The sequence below is a fragment of the Myxocyprinus asiaticus genome, chromosome 4 (assembly GCF_019703515.2).
Source record: "Myxocyprinus asiaticus isolate MX2 ecotype Aquarium Trade chromosome 4, UBuf_Myxa_2, whole genome shotgun sequence".
NCBI classification, from domain to species: domain Eukaryota; kingdom Metazoa; phylum Chordata; class Actinopteri; order Cypriniformes; family Catostomidae; genus Myxocyprinus; species Myxocyprinus asiaticus.
Window position 1 is genome coordinate 7,192,059 of NC_059347.1, and position 20,423 is coordinate 7,212,481.

The 20,423-nt window shown below is 35.5% G+C and overlaps 1 protein-coding gene across 2 annotated transcripts; it reads left to right on the forward strand.

Moving 5' to 3' along the window:
- The first annotated feature begins 242 nt into the window (after positions 1–242).
- On the forward strand, positions 243–20,274 carry LOC127435947 (polymerase delta-interacting protein 2-like). Of its 2 annotated transcripts, none has more exons than XM_051689792.1 (11): positions 243–453; positions 1,846–1,927; positions 3,540–3,637; positions 3,881–3,980; positions 4,229–4,304; positions 4,436–4,543; positions 4,647–4,783; positions 7,380–7,406; positions 8,151–8,276; positions 11,678–11,757; positions 19,803–20,274. In XM_051689792.1, exons 1-11 carry the CDS (start codon positions 272–274, stop codon positions 19,915–19,917), a joined length of 1,131 nt encoding a protein of 376 aa, XP_051545752.1. In that variant the 5' UTR covers positions 243–271; the 3' UTR covers positions 19,918–20,274. The 2 variants fall into 2 exon arrangements, with proteins under 2 accessions (XP_051545752.1, XP_051545744.1); XM_051689784.1 differs by lacking the exon at positions 19,803–20,274 and adding an exon at positions 15,647–17,647 and having other exon boundaries at positions 246–453.
- The last annotated feature ends 149 nt before the right edge of the window (positions 20,275–20,423 follow it).

Here is a 20,423-nt window from a genome sequence, read left to right on the forward strand (position 1 = left end):
TGGGCAACCAACCAGTCAAGATCATCAGGGTGACAAGCTGCTGATATTAAACTCATTTTTATTAAATACTGATATCAAAACTCTTTTATTTTTCTTCTTTTTTCCAGCCACATATTTTCCCCAAGGCACCAATGTGACGATATAGTGCATGCAAAAGAGTATATGATTAAACGGCTACATGAAAAAGTGTCATTACAGCACAAGATGGCAGTACAGCCAACCTTAACTTGCATTGCTTCAACATGCGCACTCGCCGCTTTTCTAAATAAAAATGGCAGCCTGCGTCCTAAGACAGGGGTTATTTTGCACCTTTAGTAAATACAGTCAGGCGCACACTTTACGGACAATAACTGTAGATTTTAACAGTGGACATGGTGCTAACAGACGTCGCTTGCAGTGCCTTAGATGTGGTCTTCTCAATACTCCTCAACAGAGACGGTCCATGTCCTCTCGGTAAGAACTTGCTGTGGTCCTTTTTAGCCTATCAAGCTATCGAGGCTGTCCTCCAAGATCGTCAGATTAGCATAAAGAGCTAAAAGAAGATTCATTCAGTATATTCACGTGATTTGTTTACTGCAGGCTATATGCAAGTAAAATATGTTTGCTATATCTTGACTGGAATATTACATGTCATTGTAACAAGCCAGTTATTCTTTTCTTTCAAGGCAATTGCGAAATAGACGTGGCCAAAGAGATGTTACACCACCTCATAGCTGGAAGTCCTTCAATATAATTTTCGTTGTAGCAAATTAAATGGTGTTTCTGATGGCCGGACAAAGCTTTAGTGTACACTGAGTGCCCAGAATGTAACATATTTGTAAAAACTAGGACGGGACTGAATTTTATCAATCGGGAATTTAATAAATTGGGTAAAGTGGTCTCGACCTCGCAGGAGGATTGATAAATAAAAGGACATGGTGACGTCAGCCGAAAATAAAATTCGTTTGGAACAATGTGGAATAATTATCTCCATGTTTAGTGTAATTTAAATGGAAAATAATATTTAAAACAAATTAAAGGAATGGTCCCGGTTCAAAACAAGTTAAGCTCAGTCAACAGCATTTGTGGCATAATGTTGATAAATAGCTTCGACTCGTCCTTCATAAAAAAATAAAAATAAAAATAAAAAGTTCCAGTGAGGCACCTACAATGGAAGTGAATGGGGCAAATGTTTGGAGTGTTTAAAGGCAGAAATGTGAAGCTTATAATTTTATAAGAGCTCTTACATTAATTCTTATGCTAAAACAAATTTATTGTTTTAGATTTAAAGTTGTTTAAATCGTAATTATTACAGTCATTTATGGTTTGTCAACATTACATCGTCATGGCAACAAAGTTGTACAATTGGCTGGTAACTTTACACAGAAAAGTTTAGTAAGCGATTTTATCACACTAAATCATGTTAACACACATATTGTTTTACATCTTGTGGCTCTTTTTTTTTTTTTTTTTTGAAACAGTGAGTGTTTTAATGTTTATGAATTGGCCCCCATTCACTTCCATTGTAAGTGCTATACTGTAACCCAGATTTTTGCTTTTTTAAAGAAAGGGAGAGGCAAGTCAAAATAAATGTTTGTGGTAATCATGAATCATGATTATGCCTCAAATGCTGTTGATTGAGCTTAACTTGTATTGAACTGGAATATTCCTTTAATGTGTTTTATGCTTTTTTGTGCTTTTGCCTTGCTGCCTTTGCAATCTAACCGGAGATGCTAAGTGTTTATTCTAAGTGCGATATATCAATAACAATTATAATATGATTTTTGACCAGTGTTTGTGCTCATGCCCTCTCACTCTTCTACATGTATTTGACATGTCTGTCCTTTTTGTGTACATTTTGATCAGTAACAGGCCCGAGGGCAAGGTACTGGAAACAGTTGGAGTATTTGAAGCACCAAAACACCATGGAAAATATGAGACTGGGCAGGTGAGGAGTATGTTACCACAAACACACCCTTTTCATTTAAAGTGAAAAGATGTAAACAATGCGTAACAGTGCTTTGGTGGTTTTAAAATTGACCATATTGCACTAAATTGAAGATGTAAAACTAAGAAAAAAGGATGAAAAAGTTTTAAAGTAACAACTCTATGTATAATTACAATATGAGGTCCCCTAGGTTTGTTCTGATTGGCCAAACAGAGGCATAACAATTTTATTTTCCACAAGTAATAAGATATAGCTATATCTACCACTTTAGAATAAACAATTTTATAAAATATTATCAACGTATTTAAAACACAGTTTTTATATACACACTCTTGGAGAACAGGTCATTGTTATATGTATATGACTTTCTTTCTTCTGCTGAACACAGAGATTTATAGGAGAATATCTCAGCTCTGTTGGTCCATTCAATGAAAGTGAATGGTGGCCAGAACTTTGAAACTCCAAAAAGGACATAAAGGCAGTATAAAAGTAATTCATAAGACTCCAGTGGTTAAATCCATGTCTTTTGAAGTGTAATAGGCATGGGTGAGAAACAGATCAGTATTTAATTTCTTTTTTTACTGTAAGTTCTCCTCTCTGCCCAGAAGGTGGCGATATTCACGAAGAATGTGAATCACCAAAAACAGAAGTACAATGTGAAAGTGGAGATTACTAGTTAAAAAGGACATAAATATTGGTCTGTTTCTCACCCACACATATCATATCGCATCTGAAGACATGGATTAAACCACTGGAGTCATATGGATTACTTTTATGCTGCCTTTTTTTTTTAATACTTTTTGGACCTTCAAAGTTCTGACCACCGTTTACTTGCATTGAAAGGACCTAAAGAGCTGAGATAAAAATCTTTGCTTGTGTTCTGCAGAAGAAAGTCATACACATCTGGGACATTTACCTTCGCACTGCAAAATTCCACGGGCATCTCAATGGGAATCCACACGATTGTGAACTTTCAGACGAAATACAGTCTGTAAACTTAAGAAAGTAAAATTTCCTCGAGGTAAAAGTTGTGAGAAAACATGATTCACAACAGATGTTTCCTGAAGTAGACGGTTTAGATGTCATTTGATTCACTCACGTCTCTTACATTAAATTAGTGCAAATACTTTAATATGCGTCAATCACAGATCGGAAATGCATGCGCATTTAATAACGGAGAATTGGGCTCAGTAACCGAGTCTGTGCTCATTAATGAGACGCACACAGGGAATGATACTGACCAGCCTAAAGAGAAAACACAACATTAAAGCCATCCTACCTGTCACAAGTGTTCAATTTTCTTTTTTTTAAGGATGCAGGGTAGTTAATTTTAAAATCAATTCAGCTTTATTTGTGTAGCGCTTTTAACAATACATATTGTTTCAGGCATGTATTTATGTAAAAGACGAATCAGGCAAGGAAATAAATCTCTGTAGGGTGTGTAACTAGTAGAGGGAGAAATACCTAGAGAGGAAGCAGACAATAATTGTACAAATGCCTGAAATGATCTGATTACATGATGTGTAATAATAGGCTTGTTTTCATTGAATAAATAATTGCATTTGTAGTATTAATTTTTAATTATTCAATTTTGCATTTATGTTTGTCTCAGTTATTCTTGCACAGTGTCTTTGGCTACAGAGGTATAGTTCTTTTCCCCTGGCATGCTCGACTCTATGACAGAGATGTCACCCCCACAGCTGCAGAAATGTGAGTTCATCTCCTGTTTACACATCTCTGCTATTGCTGATTTAGAAACTGGGTGGTGCAGAACCTCATCTTGTTTGAAGAAAAACTTTTCAGCTTTTTTATTCTTTTTTTAATTTAATTGATCATTCAGCTTTTTTTGTTGGGGAAAGATCATTAAAAAAAATTTGCATGTGGAAACTAAGATATACAGGACTGTATGAATGCAGAAATACACTTTTGACATATTTTTCTTCTCCCTTGCAGTAAATGTGAGCCTACAGGAGCTCAAGGGTCAAAGGAGGTGAAAGGCAAAACCCACACTTACTATCAGGTCCTCATAGACACCAGAGACTGTCCACATATTGTAAGTACATGCACAAACAGTCTATGCTTGGCCCTGACTTCAGAAGACTTGGAATATAGCGCACAAGTTGTATGGACTACTTTTATGCTACCTTTATTGTGCTTTTTTGTTCCTGTCATTGTATGTAGCCTAAAAGAGCAGCTCAGAGATTCTTCAAAATGTCCTTTTGTGTTCTAAAGTTAAAAGAAAGTCAACATGAAAGTTGCTTTTTGAAAGAGAACATGAAATTATTCTATTTTTTTTGGCAGTCTCAGAGATCACAAACAGAGGCTGTCACATTTCTGGCCAACCATGATGAAAGCAGGGCCCTCTATGCTATTCCAGGTAAAAAAAAATATTTTTAATAATTTAATTTGAATGTACTTCTGTTTTGCTTTCTGGGCAAAAATGTTTAATTTACAAGTAAATGGATCAATCAAAAATTGCCATTTATTCTCAGCTGACTGGTTTTGCAGGTCTGGACTATGTGAGCCATGAAGACATTTTACCCTATAACTCAACAGACCAGGTGCCCATTCAACACGAACTGTTTGAGAGATTCCTCATGTTCAACCCATCCAAAGGTACGAGTTTTTAAGTTATCTCCCTGAAACAAACATTCTGTTTTTCTGCAATATGACCAATACGTTGTGTAAGTTTGTGTAATCTTGCATAACCTGTCCTCAGTGCCACCATTTATACCCAGAGACACACTTCATGCATGGCAGGAAAAAAACCACCCATGGCTGGAGCTGTCTGATGTTCACCGTGAGACCACGGAAAACATTCGAGTCACAGTCATCCCATTTTACATGGGTATGCGGGTATGTGACTGACTAAGCAATTAATTATCATGACTATTTTTTGGTGGACTGCAGAATCATGTACGCTGTAAAAAAAGTTTGCTATTTTAAAAAATTACTTTAGTAAAAACCTGTTAATTGTATATTACCTTACCATGTACCAAGGTTATTATAGTTTTGCATTTTCAAATCAGTTTTTATTTTATATCATTTTCAAATTTGCTATAAATTTCAGTTTAGTTTTAGTTAGTTTCATGAATGATTTTGTTAGTTTTAGTTTAGTTTTTATTTTGTAAACACATTTCTATTTATTTTTATAAATTTTAGTTTCAGTTTTAGTAATTACAGTTTTGAGAGTTAACCGAACACTTCCAGAGTGCAGACCAAAGCAAGACATTTGAATTTAAGCTTGGCAAACTTACACAATACACTTAAAGCAAAACGAAACAGTTGAATATTTGCACAGTTTACTTAGACTCAGCATACTTGTGCATAATAACAATAACATAATGGTTTGAGATTCAAAAAAAGTCCCAAAGAACCAAACAAAAGCAAATCAAAAGTATAAAAGTTAAATGTATGAAAGTTTCAAAAGAACTCAAATTCATGTTAAACATGAAATCTTGTTAAACTGTTGATGCTCACTGTACCGACATCGGGTGCCCGTCACTTTGTTAATATGTGTTTACATTTACTGCATACGATATGATGCGTGTCTCATATAATCTTGAAATCCGTGGTCATCTGTTCAATATAGTATGTTATCCATTCAACCACAAAGCCAGAAGCCGCTGCAGTGCAGAAATGATCCAAATATGGACATGAAGAAAAAAAGTGTATCACATCAGAGACCACATGAAAAAACTTCCTCATTCGGATCGAAACGTATTAACTGTGTAAAGTGAAATAATAATGTTTAGTCTGATGAAAGATGTCATGAATATATAGATGTATGGTTTGTCAATATTTTCCAAGTGATCGCTGGTATTTGTTTAGGTTTATTGAACAGTTCTGGATCTGGCACTAGACTCAAATTCTAGAAATATTATGCTTTCTGCTTCATTCTATGAATAAAATCCATTATGAAATCAGTAAAAGAAGCTGTTATAACACTCTGATGATTGAAAGTAAAATATTTGCATTAGATTGTGTAATTTGTAATGTTTACATGGGCTAACACGCTAGCGCCTTTGCCATAGTATTGCACCTGTTACTCCAGTATGCCAGCCTTCGCCATAGTAGGACCTGAAAATATTTATAGATGAAATTACTCTGACATCACACCGCAGGAAACCGTGCTTCCGGGTTCTTTCGAGCTGTAGATTTCAATGGTGGAAATAGGCAGCGCAGCAGTTTTTATAATCTTTTAACCTTTATAGAATGTAATAATGTCTGTTTATGTTAATAAGTTATTATAAAGGAATATCTATGGTTTACAGTGAGGAAATGATGTGGGTTCTTTTCTTGAATTATCTGCAAAACAAGTTTAAACTTGGTTCAATGAGCCTGTGTGATTATGTCGGGCATTTAACAGGTTGATGTATACTCATCCTTCATGTTTAACACACTTCAAAAGCCTAAGAATTTGTGTACGTAGAAATGAAAACTACTATCAGACATACAGTGTGTCTTAACTGCTTAAATTATTCACCCACATACAATATATATTTTTTTTAGTTTGCGTGATTTCTTCGATAAAGTTAATATCCATCAACAGCTGCTGCGGGTCAGTTGTGTCTAATAGAGCAGACGCGATAATGATGGTGACCCATGAAAATCTCATCATTTATGTAAAATCATGACTTTTTCCTGATGCAATGATCAGGTGGAAATTTGAAGAAGCCCTGATCTCCATTAATCTGTGGGAAATGGGGTGTTTCAACCCCACAAACAGCACAAATTGTGCGAAGCGCCCATAAACAGCAGCTTTTTTCTGGGCTACCAAAAGAACCCGGAAGTGGCTGGGTGGAGCGTTTGTAATACTTGTTTTTATACTTGTTTTTAAATAAAAACTACCAGCCATAATTCATGTCTGAGATGTCTTCATATTATCAGCAAACCTCATGTGCATTACATGCCACAACTCCATCTGCTGGTGTTCACCTAAACAACCCAGTAGTGTCTGACTCTGCAGCTCTGAAGATGAACATCTCAAACACACACACAGATCAGATTTTTCCGCCATGTGATGAGAGCTCTTTGATTACGAATACGATAATTTATTTTTGAGAATTGTTATTACTTTTTTATTTTATTATTTTTAATAACTGCTGTTAGTTTCGTTTAGTTTTAGTTTTTCATTTATTTTGAAATAAATTAAAAATGTTTTTATAATCGATAATTTTTGTTTTAGTTTATGAAGATAAACTTGCCATGTACAGTGAATTTTTTTCTAGATTTAATGGGACATTTCATGCAGTTTTTCACACTAGAATTAAAATTTTTGCAATCATTCTGAATCATGTTGGCATGTATTATGCAGTTAAATGTTCGGTTCTAAGCTTTTGAAATGTCGTATCAACTTCAAGACCTCAAACAAAAAATTTAAAAACAATGACACTTTTTAGCTGATGGCATACAGTTATTCCAAACTACTTTTTTTTATTCTTTTTTTCAGGAAGCACAGAATTCTCATGTTTACTGGGTAAGTGACTACACTCAGATGCTACTGTTACATCTGCATACAGTTACACTGTAAGAGTCAATTTGAGATGTGAATGCAAATCTGATGGTTTAGGCACAGTTGTGAAGGGAATTCATGTTTATCAAACATGCAAAAGTTTTATGATTCAGTCACTGGTTTTCATTTTCCCATTAAAAAATACTGTACAGGTTGTTTTTTGGATCCATATCATCTACTTAAATAACTATTAATGTATGTAGTTTCCTAAAGCTTTCAGCATTTTTCCACCCATAAATGTTTGAGTGAGTGTATGACATTGTTAAAGGGGTAGTTCACCCAAAATGAAAATTCGCGCATCATTTAACCACCCTTATGCCATCCCAGAGAGATAGATGGCGCTATAGGAAGTGTAATCTATCTTAAAATTGTAATCGCTAAGGAGACAGGTGACAAGATTTGTTGTGAAAAAGGAGTTACATTTTGATCTGTTCTCACACAAAACCAATTGGTTGATTCGAAATCGATTCAGAAGACATTGATTAAACCACTGGAGTTGTATGGATTACTTTTATGCTGTCTTTATGTGATATTTGGACCTTCAAAGTTCTGGCTACCATTCATTTGCTTTGTGAGGAACAAAAGAGCGTAAATATTCAGCAGAACAAAGAAAGTCATACACATCTGGGATGGCATGAGTGTGAGGAAATTATGAGAGACTTTTCCCTTTTGGTTGAACTATCCCTTTAATTTGTTTTGATATGTCAGTGGCGGTACTGTATTCGTCTGGAGAATCTGGGGAATGAGGTGGTGCAGCTGAGAGAAAGACACTGGAGGATCTTCAGTTTGTCTGGCACTTTAGAGACCGTCAGGGGCAGAGGAGTCGTAGGACGGGTCAGTGACACACACAAATTAAATAAATCACATGTCAACATTCTTCAGTAAATAGTTCTAAGACATGAACCAAACTGACCAGCTCTAAAAGAAACATTACAAACTTTGATTTGAAACAAAAACTTATTTGAAAATAAGTTAAAGGAAAACAGGCAAGGGTACTTACATTTTTTTTTTTTTTTTTTATGAGGGAATGAACTACTGTATGTATTCCATAAAGCATTGCAATGACATGATTGAATCTAAATGATAGTAAAATGTAAAACATTTTTAGTCATTGATTGTTTATTGCAAAATATTCTGATCTATACAAATGTGTAAGTAGTTTGAGACTGTAGGCAGAACGACTTGATTACGTCATCTGCAATGATTTATTAGAGTGGGTGATCGCTGCTAAGGTCTTTTCTGGTGATTTCCATCTCCAGAAACAGCGACTTCACTGATTGGTGTATTTCTCTTTAGGATTATGGGTAGTGTAGTTCTACACTAGGAATGGGCATTCATCAATAATTTGGTATTCGAATATTTAATCTCATAAAAAACAAATACTCAAATATTCTATTATTTAAATGAAGGTAATTAATGAGAGATGTTGTAAAATCATTTTTTTGTAGTCATAAAGGTTGCATCACCATTTAAAAAAATAAAAATAAAATAAAAAAAAGCTTCTAATTATATCCAAAACAAGCTTATATTATGTCCTGTGTTTTTTTTTGTTAAAAACATTTAAACAAACAATGCATGAAAACAAAAAGGTACAGAATGAAAGCATTTAAGATCACGCAAAGCGAAGAAAAAGAAACTACTAAAGTAGACTGACGCAGTTAACTTACAAGACGAATATGAACACTCAACATATAATAGTTATGTTTATATTGTGTGTCATGTCATGTTTTTGTGGAGAAAAACAAGCATATCCACATGCTCAGTAAACTACAGGTGCATCTCAATAAATTAGAATGTCGTGGAAAAGTTCATTTATTTCAGTAATTCAACTCTAATTGTGAAACTCGTGTATTAAATAAATTCAATGCACACAGACTGAAGTAGTTTAAGTCTTTGGTTCTTTTAATTGTGATGATTTTGGCTCACATTTAACAAAAACCCACCAATTCACTATCTCAAAAAATTAGAATATGGTGACATACCAATCAGCTAATCAACTCAAAACACCTGCAAAGGTTTCCTGAGCCTTCAAAATGGTCTCTCAGTTTGGTTCACTAGGCTGCACAATCATGGGGAAGACTGCTGATCTGACAGTTGTCCAGAAGACAATCATTGACACCCTTCACAAGGAGGGTAAACCACAAACATTCATTGCCAAAGAAGCTGGCTGTTCACAGAGTGCTGTATCCAAGCATGTAAACAGAAAGTTGAGTGGAAGAAAAAGATGCACAACCAACCGAGAGAACCGCAGCCTTATGAGGATTGTCAAGCAAAATCGATTCAAGAATTTGGGTGAACTTCACAAGGAATGGACTGAGGCTGGTGTCAAGGCATCAACCACACACAGACATGTCAAGGAATTTGGCTACAGTTGTCATATTCCTCTTGTTAAGCCACTCCTGAACCACAGACAACATCAGAGGTGTCTTACCTGGGCTAAGGAGAAGAAAAACTGGACTGTTGCCCAGTGGTCCAAAGTCCTCTTTTCAGATGAGAGCATGTTTTGTATTTCATTTGGAAACCAAGGTCCTAGAGTCTGGAGGAAGGGTGGAGAAGCTCATAGCCCAAGTTGCTTGAAGTCCAGTGTTAAGTTTCCACAGTCTGTGATGATTTGAGGTGCAATGTCATCTGCTGGTATTGGTCCATTGTGTTTTTTGAAAACCAAAGTCACTGCACCCGTTTACCAAGAAATTTTGGAGCACTTCATGCTTCCTTCTGCTGACCAGCTTTTTAAAGATGCTGATTTCATTTTCCAGCAGGATTTGGCACCTGCCCACACTGCCAAAAGCATCAAAAGTTGGTTAAATGACCATGGTGTTGGTGTGCTTGACTGGCCAGCAAACTCACCAGACAGGAACCCCATAGAGAATCTATGGGGTATTGTCAAGAGGAAAATGAGAAACAAGAGACCAAAAAATGCAGATGAGCTGAAGGCCACTGTCAAAGAAACCTGGGCTTCCATACCACCTCAGCAGTGCCACAAACTGATCACCTCCATGCCACGCCGAATTGAGGCAGTAATTAAAGCAAAAGGAGCCCCTACCAAGTATTGGGTACATATACAGTAAATGAACATACTTTCCAGAAGGCCAACAATTCACTAAAAATGTTTTTTTTTATTGGTCTTATGATGTATTCTAATTTTTTGAGATAGTGAATTGGTGGGTTTTTGTTAAATGTGAGCAAAATCATCACAATTAAAAGAACCAAAGACTTAAACTACTTCAGTCTGTGTGCATTGAATTTATTTAATACACGAGTTTCACAATTAGAGTTGAATTACTGAAATAAATGAACTTTTACACGACATTCTAATTTATTGAGATGCACCTGTATACTCATTTATACACACCAGTTTAAATGATGGAATGTCCCTCCGCTAGCAAAAACTTTCTTGGATGCCATATTTGATGTTTACAGAAGCGTCACGGGGATTACATTGCTAAGGGGACGCTGCTTTCTGACGAGCTGCACATATATGGGAGAAAGAGTACACCGCTTATACAGTACATTTAAACAGGAACCCAGCTTTCCCGCAATAAGCCACATTCTCGCAATAACCCGCATTTTGGTGTCCATCTAAACCTACTGACAGAACCATTTGCTCATCAAATGTGATCAACTTGTGTACACACTCAACAGCGCCACCCAGTGCATTCTGTTATAACTGGCAGTTTTAGTTTGTGTGTTCAGGATTTAAAATGCATCTCACTGTATATATGGCCAGCAAAGCAAAACTTTGCGAAATTCGAATAGTATTTTTACTTTTCGAATAATTATTGCAGAACGAATACTCAAGTATTCGACTACTCGTGCACATCCCTATTCTACACTAGGCATTTGGCTTTTAAACACAATTTAAAAAATAATTGAAGTTGAAAAAATTTTAATCATGCTGAATTGTGCCTTCTATAGAAGCATATATCATCACTTTATCTCTGAGATCATTGTATGTTTTCTATACACTACTGTTTATTCATTACTGTTAATTTCTTTTTGGAGAAAAGACTACTTATGGAACCCTACTTTTATGCTCTAATGTGAAAAACCTGTAATGGCAGTGTGAAAGAAAATATGCAACATTAACAAAAATATTGATACTGTTCATTTGACTGGGTTTTGTATATTCAGGCTTTTTTAAATAGTTTTTAAAAAGAGTTCTGAATTAAATTAGCCACAGACAACAGTATTCATTGGTTATAATGAACTGTGTCTTTTGTTTGTATGTGTGACAGGAGCCAGTGTTGTCTAAAGAACAGCCAGCGTTCCAGTATAGTAGTCATGTATCTTTGCAGGCCCCCAGTGGACATATGTGGTGAGTTCAAACATGCACACACAGTACATACAATTATCAAAAACGGATTCATACATGTCACTTGGCTGATTTGGCAGTAGAGCACTGAGAATTACATGCTGTTTTTGTGTGTGTGTGTGTGTGTGTGTGTGTGTGTGTGTGTGTGTGTGTGTGTGTGTGTGTGTGTGTGTGTGTGTGTGTGTTCGCTTTAGACAATTTGTCACTGTGTCTAGCTTTTTGGTCCTTAAACATGTTCAGTCTAAACGGCTCCTAACAAATATGTGTTGAAACTGCTATCCGTCTAATATCCTTTTTGAACGGCCACTATTGCCATTGCTGCAGTGAGGTGTAAATGCCAGCCTGAGCCGTAACTGCCACTTCACAACCGAGTTCAACCAAATATAAGATGATACAATATAGCACGATGTTGGTTGGTTTTCATGCGTTTGTTACGCCCTTTTGTGGACTTGGGAGAAAACGTAAAAAGTACAAATTTAAATTTGAAATCTAATTTTGTTTCTCAGCGCTATTGACAGCCCTACTTGGGAGTGTTTTCTTCACATTCAATGTTTTCAAAGCTGATGTTAGTTTTCACTCTTCTCTGAGACAGTGGATTCAGACATCTGATGGCTACAGGTCACTACAGTGTTTGCAGAGGCACTAAACCTACAAATAAATGGGTCAGAATAAAACATTATTAAATATCTAAAATATTATATAAAAGATACAGCAAATATGCAAACAGAGGAATTCACAATTTTTGCACCCATATTTTAATATGTGGGGCATTTATGTCACTTTTGATGGCATTTTCCCCCTAGCCCTGTTTAATTTCTGAGCCTGGTGTGCATAAGTGTGCATTTGTCAACATGTTAGTGATTGTCCATAGCATGGGCCTGCAGGGAAGGAGGTGCTGGCTCTCTTGAGGCCAATTTATACTTTGTCAAACCTACGTTGTAGGCTACGTGTAGCTATAGCGGTTACGGCGCAGCCTACACCAAAGCCTGACGTGCATCTCTTATAAAATATAACCATTTCTGCGTCAACGCATACCGACTAAGATTGGTCTGCTTTGTAACCAGAGACTGCCCACCAGCATGACAAAAAAAGATATCTGAGGTAGCGTTGCATTTTCTCTAATATTATTGTAAGATCTATGCATCATATTCACTGATGAGTGATCGTGTCACATTATATTTTTGCTTGTTTGGTTTTTTTCTGAGCATTTGCTGTTTTTATATTGTTTATTTCCAGCATGATCTCATTAAATTTACGTGAACATGACAACATTTTTGCAATAAAATTCAAAATTTAAGTACTGTATTACACGTTTGGCTCCAGGTTTCCAGTGAAATGTCCAGCTGGGGGTGCCAAAAGCGAGTAAAAAGGTGTCGTATTCAAACGAGGTTTTAAGGTGAATTTTAGATGGATGTTTTTAAAACATGCCTCCCTAACTTAAAACATTTGCCTGAACCTAACCAAAAGTGTTTTAAAATATAAATGAGCCATTAAAAAAGATATGAGATGTTAAAAAAGACATCCTTACCTTATCAATGCCTAAACCTAACCATTAGTGTTTTAAAATGCAGAAGCAAAAGTACATTTTCTGAACCAACCACATAATTTCATGCCGCTTCTATGATTCTGTAATGTCACGTGTCAGGTTTAGTTCAAAGCTGGTCTTCAACCGCGGCCTTTCGACTTAAGTCGGGCGCCCTCTCAGGTGAGTTACCTGGTGAGCATTAAAATGTATCATTTTTCAAAATATGCGTTAGAGTAAAAGTCAAGTAAAATTTATTTGTATAGCACTTTTCACAACAGACGTCGTTTCAAAGCAGCTGTACAGGAAATTCAGCTATAACAGAAAATGAATGAATATAATGCCAGTATTAGTTATTTATCTAAAGTGTGTCGATATCATAAAATAGCAGGGTCTGGGTAATAAAGAGAAAAATAAGTATTTATAAAGTCATGATCAGCCATTAAAGTCATGATTTCAGTGAAAGTGAATAAAATACAGTTGTAGCGCCTCTAGTGTTCATTTCACCTGGAAACTGCAGGGAATTGTACCTGGAGACACACATAACAAGTTTTGCAAAAATTAATATAGAGTCATGTTTTCACTATGAGGCCAAGTAGTTTATTTCATAAAGTTACAAGTGAAAGACGTGATATGAACTCTGTGCTTTTTTCTCAGGTCTTTTACTTGATATATATTTGTATGGGAGTGAAACAGTACTTGTATTCTAATCAAGACCTTTTCAATCTATATGATGTTTTGACCATGTGTGATTTAACCCTTGTGCACTCTTCATTTCAGAATCACACTTGTACTCTTCGGGTCAAATTTTAGTTTAGTTCCAAATAAATGTTGTTTTTTTTTTTTTTTATATAAAAGAAATTTAATAACAAACTTAAAGTAAAACAACACTAAAGTTGTGGGGGATAAATTACACCATTTTCATATAAAATAAGCACATTTTATATTCACTTAAAAAAACCTTCATTTCAGTAAATTGAAAGAGTTTCAAAACATCAAAATATGTCATACATCTACTGAAAAAAAACAAAAACAAAAAAAAAATTACTTGAAAGGACAACTATGTCCAGTAGATGGCTTCAGTGCACCATGCATTGGCTGATCTCTATAAGGCAATGTTGTAACAAACTTAATTTCTAGATATTATCACAACTTATGTATTGGATATATATTTTTAGACATTATAATAAAAAAATTATTTGTCAAATTGTAGCTTTTTTTTTTTTTTTTTTTTTTAAACCAATTGGGTTGACATTAGATTTTGCAACGATGCTCCAATATGCTGTCAAACCTGACAATGCTCCACAGTCAAATCTGGTCATTTATTTCAAACATCAAAATTTCTGCATAAACTTTGTCACAGAGGAGCCAGACTCAGACTTAGACCAGTGTGGTATGTTTGGTATGTGCAGAAATGTTTGTCTATGCTCATTTCGATAAAAAAAATAAAAATAAAAAACAAGCTCTCAAATGGGTCAGATTATGTTGGCCTTCAAATCTAGCGATGTACACGTTTTTGTGATGGTTCGGTTTAAATCAATGGAAGTCAATGAGAGATCACTAATATAGTCAAACAAACCTGTATGTGTGTGTGTGCGTACGTGTTTTCTGCATTGTGGATGTTTTGTAGTCTCACCCCTTCATTTATATGCAGTTGTGTTCAGCATTGTGTCTGATTTATTGATTTTTATTTGACAAATAATACAAAAAAAAAAAAATCGGTATTTTAGTATTTCCCATTCATGTCCTATAGCGTGTGAATTTTGTGTCACTTTTTTTATGACCACATAGACTTATAAATCAAGTCCAGATTTTTTTTTTGTGTTCATATAGCAAGTGGAGGGAAAGTCACCAAGTCTTGTGGAACTGGGATAAAGGATACCATTTTTATTAAAGAAATTCAATGAAAATGGTCAAAAATGACCCGAGGAGTGCATGAGGTTTAATTAGATTTTTTTCAGCATGGAGCATCAGGATATGCCACAATATTTATTTCATATTAAGCGACTCAAAAGCAAGCATAGAGTATATGCCTGATTTATTGTCTCTTTGCATGGTAGGCAACGTGTAATAAATATGTACTAATACTACATACTTTGAACACGTTCTTGTAATGCTACAACAGTTTAATAAATATGTTTGAATCCTCGAATTACAATCTCTTTGATAATTTATGAAATGTACAGTTATTTAATAAATTAAGACATTTTAATAGCATTTTTGCTGTGTGCCCGCAAAACAACCCAGACACACCAAATGCAGAACTATAAATGCAATCCACCACGTTGGGCGGAGCCTTCAGCATAGCCTCAACACAGAAGTATGTACCGGCCTTTACAGTGCATCTCCTTGTGTCTCTGACCCCTGCAGGGGCTCCTACCGGCTTGAGCGGTCCAATGGTACCTTCTTCGATGTGCGTATCCCTCCCTTCTCTCTTGAGAGCAAGAAAGACGATTCTCCCAACAACTTCCTGCCTGGACCTTTTTCTTCCCTTGCTTAAGAGCTCAGTGCTGTCTAACCCCCTTCTCTGCTCACCTTGTACATCGGCATCATGTCATCTCTGATCACCTCATCTTCAATCACACTTATGTTTCTAAAGTATTTAGGAGAAGGGCTGCTGATCTGTTTTAATGACTGCGAGGAAAGTGAATAGTGTTGGAAGATGAGGATATAATTCATCCATAGTATTTTGTATGATCAGGGTCTTTTTTGGTCTACACTTGCTCTCTCTACTCTAAATGTATGTTGAAGTTGTAGAACTCTGCACCCACCAATTATAAAAATATGGTTTGTATTTTACTTATTTTATTGAAGAAAAAAAAACCAAACCACAGCATTATTGTCAACATCTCTTCTAACAAGCATTTTGTTATCCCCTCAAATACATTTATTCTCAGGAAAAGGTGGCATTTGTATCCAAATGCATATTTTTTCTAACCATTAAAAAATAACATAGTATAGTTACACACGTCATCTTTGTGTCGAAAACTTCAATTTAATCCATTAATTTAAGGAATAGTTTACCCAAAATGATAATTCTCTCATCATTTACTCATCCTTATGCTGTCTAAAACTCGTATGACTTTCTTCTGCAGAGCACAAACAAAGATATTTTGAAAGATATACAATAAGTATTTTTTTCATCCAGTTCAAGTCAAAGATTCAAGCTCCAAAAATATATATAACTATAAATCTGCAGTCTCTTTGCTGCATTCATGAGTGAAGCTCACTCACACTTCCTCACACTTAACGCATATGGTATAGCGCGTGTACAGAGAGCATATGTGTAAAGCGCAAGGAAGTGTGAGAGAGCTTCACCCATGAATGCGTCAAGATATATAGTGGAAAAGGAGTTAAATACTGGTCTGTTTCTCACCCAAAACCGATTATTGTGCTTCTGAAGACATGGATTGAACCACTTTAATTGTTCATATGGATTACTTTTATGCTGCCTTTATGTGCTTTTTGGAGCTTGAAAGTTTTAGTCCCCATTTACTTGCATTGTGTGGGAAAATACACATCCTTCACATATCTTTGTTTGTGAACTGCAGCAGACATACAAGTTTGAAACTGCAAAAGGCTGATTAAATGTGAGGAGACATTTACATTTATGCATTTGGCAGACGCTTTTATCTAAAGCGACTTACAGTGCACTTATTACAGGGACAATCCCCCCCAGAGCAACCTGGAGTTAAGTGCCTTGCTCAAGGACACAGTGGTGGTGGCTGTGGGGATCAAACTAACAACCTTTATGCTTACCAGTTCAGTGCTTTAGTCCACTACGCCACCACCACTCCAGGAGACTTATTATGTTTGTTTGAACTATCCTTTTAACTTAAATTCTTGAGTCTTAAAGTCTTGAGATCAACATAATCTTATATTTTATGTGATAATATGAATATAGACCTAAAATTGCATTCAACCATATAAGATTTGATTAATAAAAAAATACTTTCTTAATTTTTGTCCCTGCTTCCTACTTATGTAATTTGCAGGAAAAATCACTGGAAAATCAGCCAGTCTGCATGTCCCAATTCATCTTGTTGTAGAGAATTAAAACATCAAATTCTGCCTTGACTTGATTTGAAATTACAATGTCATGATTTTATTATGTAAGGGATTATTTTCATTTGTTATATTGCATTTTCTGAGAAAATGAATGATTTTCCTTTTGTCTTACTTACTGTTCGCCCCTGTAATGCTGTGACTTTGATGTGAGCCTTAGGTGGAAAATATAATTTCTTAAAAGTTCAGCATTAAGCTTTTCAAATGAAATGACCCATGTATGAAAAACAAAATCCTGAAGATTTCATTCACAAATGGAACAGTTTCCTGAGAATAACCCATAAAAAGTCATCTTCTCCCTCCTGATTCCCTCTGATTTGCTGCTATTATTTCAATTTCAAATTCAGTGCTGCTTTCTCTTTCAGGTTTCAATCACTGTCAACTTGCCATATTAAAGAGCCATTTCAAAATCATAAGAATATGCAAAATAAGTTTGTGCTGAGTCAGCTAATGGACAAGTAAATTATCCAAATCCAGTTATTAGTATGTTGGTTAAAGGTTATTTGTTTAATATTTTCTGATTGCCATGCACTTCTTTACAGTGCACTTTAAATGATAATAGATGCATATGCCTCACAGTAGTGTCCTGTTCTGTGCTGTAACACTACCCATTTATCACTGTCCCAATGAAAAGTTGAACAAAATCAATATAAAGTGTTTTTTTTTTCCAGACAGGTTTTGAGATTAAATACAGTTAACCTAAATTGTATAATTCAGCTTTTGTATATGAACTTGTTTGAAGTGTGTGTGTGTGTGTGTGTGTGTGTGTGTGTGTGTGTGTGTGTGTGTGTGTGTGTGTGTGTGTGGTGGGGGGTGGGGGCATGGGGGGCGGTGGCTCTCTGATTGTGAAATCTGGAGCAGTGTGAAAGTGATTCAGCTTTGTGAGACAGGATCTCCTATTTAAAAAGCACTATTTAAAGAAATAAAAAGTTATGAAAATGTTTGAACACAAATTGAGTCCCTGTTATATCAATGACGCTACTTATCCTTTCCATGTAACAAGTAGGAAATACTATATAGTCACTGAAATTGACTCACTAAATTAATAATCAAGTAGACATTGTTTTTGAAGGAAATTGTATGCTACCTAGAACACTACTTGGTCATTTTCACATTTTAAAATATCACAATCTGGTTTTAATAGGGATTTCATGTAACTCATCTTCACCGAATAGTCAAATAGAAAAGATCTACTTAATTTTATTGCTTAAGAAAAAAGAAAAGACTTGGGGCCCTGTTTTAAGAGCGCCACATCTTAAGCACAGTGTTACACGATATGTCATACGCGCGTAGTCAGAGCGCAACAGTGCCCGCCTACTTGGATCCAGAAATATTTTATTTCCATTCATATTTTCATAGGGATTTCATAAAAGAGTTCTAAGCTGTGAGCCAAAACAACCAGGTGAATTGCAACATTACAAACTTGATTTTACATATTTGAAAATTGGACAGAAAGAAGAAGGAACAAGACTGTGGACTTACTGTCTTTCTCTGGGAAATAAACTACAGCCCATGAAGCACTGGGAATGACGTAACTGAATTAAAAATTAAAAACTTGATTTAAAGTTGTTGATTATAAGTATTGAAACAATATTTTTGATTTATTTTTGCTAAATACTCAGAGAGAAATATAATTAAAGTACTTTGAGGGTGAAGGGAGACCCACTCAATAGCATCTTTCACAGTGTCATGGCAGCAGGCGGTTGCTGCTGGGCTCATCTGGTGCACTTTGTTGGCCACGATTCTCTGATTGGTGTATTTCCCCCCCCTCAGAATCATGGATAGTGCAGTCCTTGCAGGAATTCCACTATCAAACACAATAAAATAAAAAAGAAAGTTAAAATAGTTCAGACTGATGGTTTCGGCAGAAGCATATACCATTGATTAACAACCTCAGAGCTCATGGTAGTATTGTCTTTTAAAGGTTTATAAGTTATAGTTAAATTAATTCCTATGCAGAAAATTAATGGGATTTTGTTTTATTCTGGAACCCGACTGTTGCACTCTATAAATCACAGATTCAGAGAAAATGGAGTGAGACCGTTTTGTAATCCACATTTGGCATCAACAAACTTTTCTCAGTTGAAGTGTTAACGTAGGTTTTTTTTTTTTTTTTTTTTGTAGGGCAGAAAACATCTGAAATATTTACAATTTATTTGTTACTTTCAGAAATTTCCTCAGAATACATGGCTATTTTTGAATGGCCATAAGTTTGCGTTTTGCCCCATAATAGATACAGCATCTACTAGCAGGCGCTAACTTTGCCATGCCAACCAGCCAAATATTGACCCCTTGATTTTACACGAAATGCCCTTTTTTTCATAGGGCCTTTGCATTTTTTGCATTGAAATGAGAATTTTTAGTTTTATGGCTTTACCAGACAAAGAGTGTAACAAGACTATGTGTGTCAGATAGTTATAATATACACCGTACACCTAAGAATCTGTAACTGTTTTTGCAGGGGAACATTCCGAATCGAGAGGACTGACGGGTCTCACTTTGATGTGCGCATTCCACCTTTTTCCCTGGAGAGCAACAGGGGTGATAAATCTCCTCCTACTGGATACATTTGGTAGTGCAACAAGCCCTGTTGATAGAAATGGACCTACATAGATCTTCATTCACATTTCTTGTCCAAATGCTTATAATAAAAAATATTTAAATGGCTGAAATAGCCGTTCAGAACCATCAGATAACAAAACCTGAAACAGAACTTATGTGCTCAAATAGCTGTCTGCATGGTTAAAATGATAGTTCACCCAGAAATGAAAATACTCCTATCATTTACTCACCCTCATGCCATCCCAGATGTGTATACCTTTCTGTCTTCTGCAGAACACAAAGATTTTTAGAAGAATATCTCAGCTCTGTAGGTCAGTACAATGCAAGTGAATGGTGAACAGAACTAAAAAAAAAAAAAAAAAAAAAAAGAATCTCATCGCTGTGTTTTTTTTTTTACGCTGAAACATGCAGACTTTGCATGGTTCAGTTAACCTGTCATTTACTGATTTTGATGAATTCCAATGGTCTCCATTGTTTTTACAGATAAAAAAAAATAAGAAGAATGCCATTTTAATCTATA

What these genes read in the sequence shown, in the direction of transcription:
- LOC127435947 (XM_051689784.1), top strand. Translation starts at nt 272, where the DNA reads ATGGCAGCCTGCGTCCTAAGACAGGGGTTATTTTGCACCTTTAGTAAA. An exon ending in AGACGGTCCATGTCCTCTCG is followed by an intron (nt 454 to 1,845) that starts GTAAGAACTTGC and finishes CATTTTGATCAG; the next exon opens with TAACAGGCCCGAGGGCAAGG. An exon ending in GCCCCCAGTGGACATATGTG is followed by an intron (nt 11,758 to 15,646) that starts GTGAGTTCAAAC and finishes TGACCCCTGCAG; the next exon opens with GGGCTCCTACCGGCTTGAGC.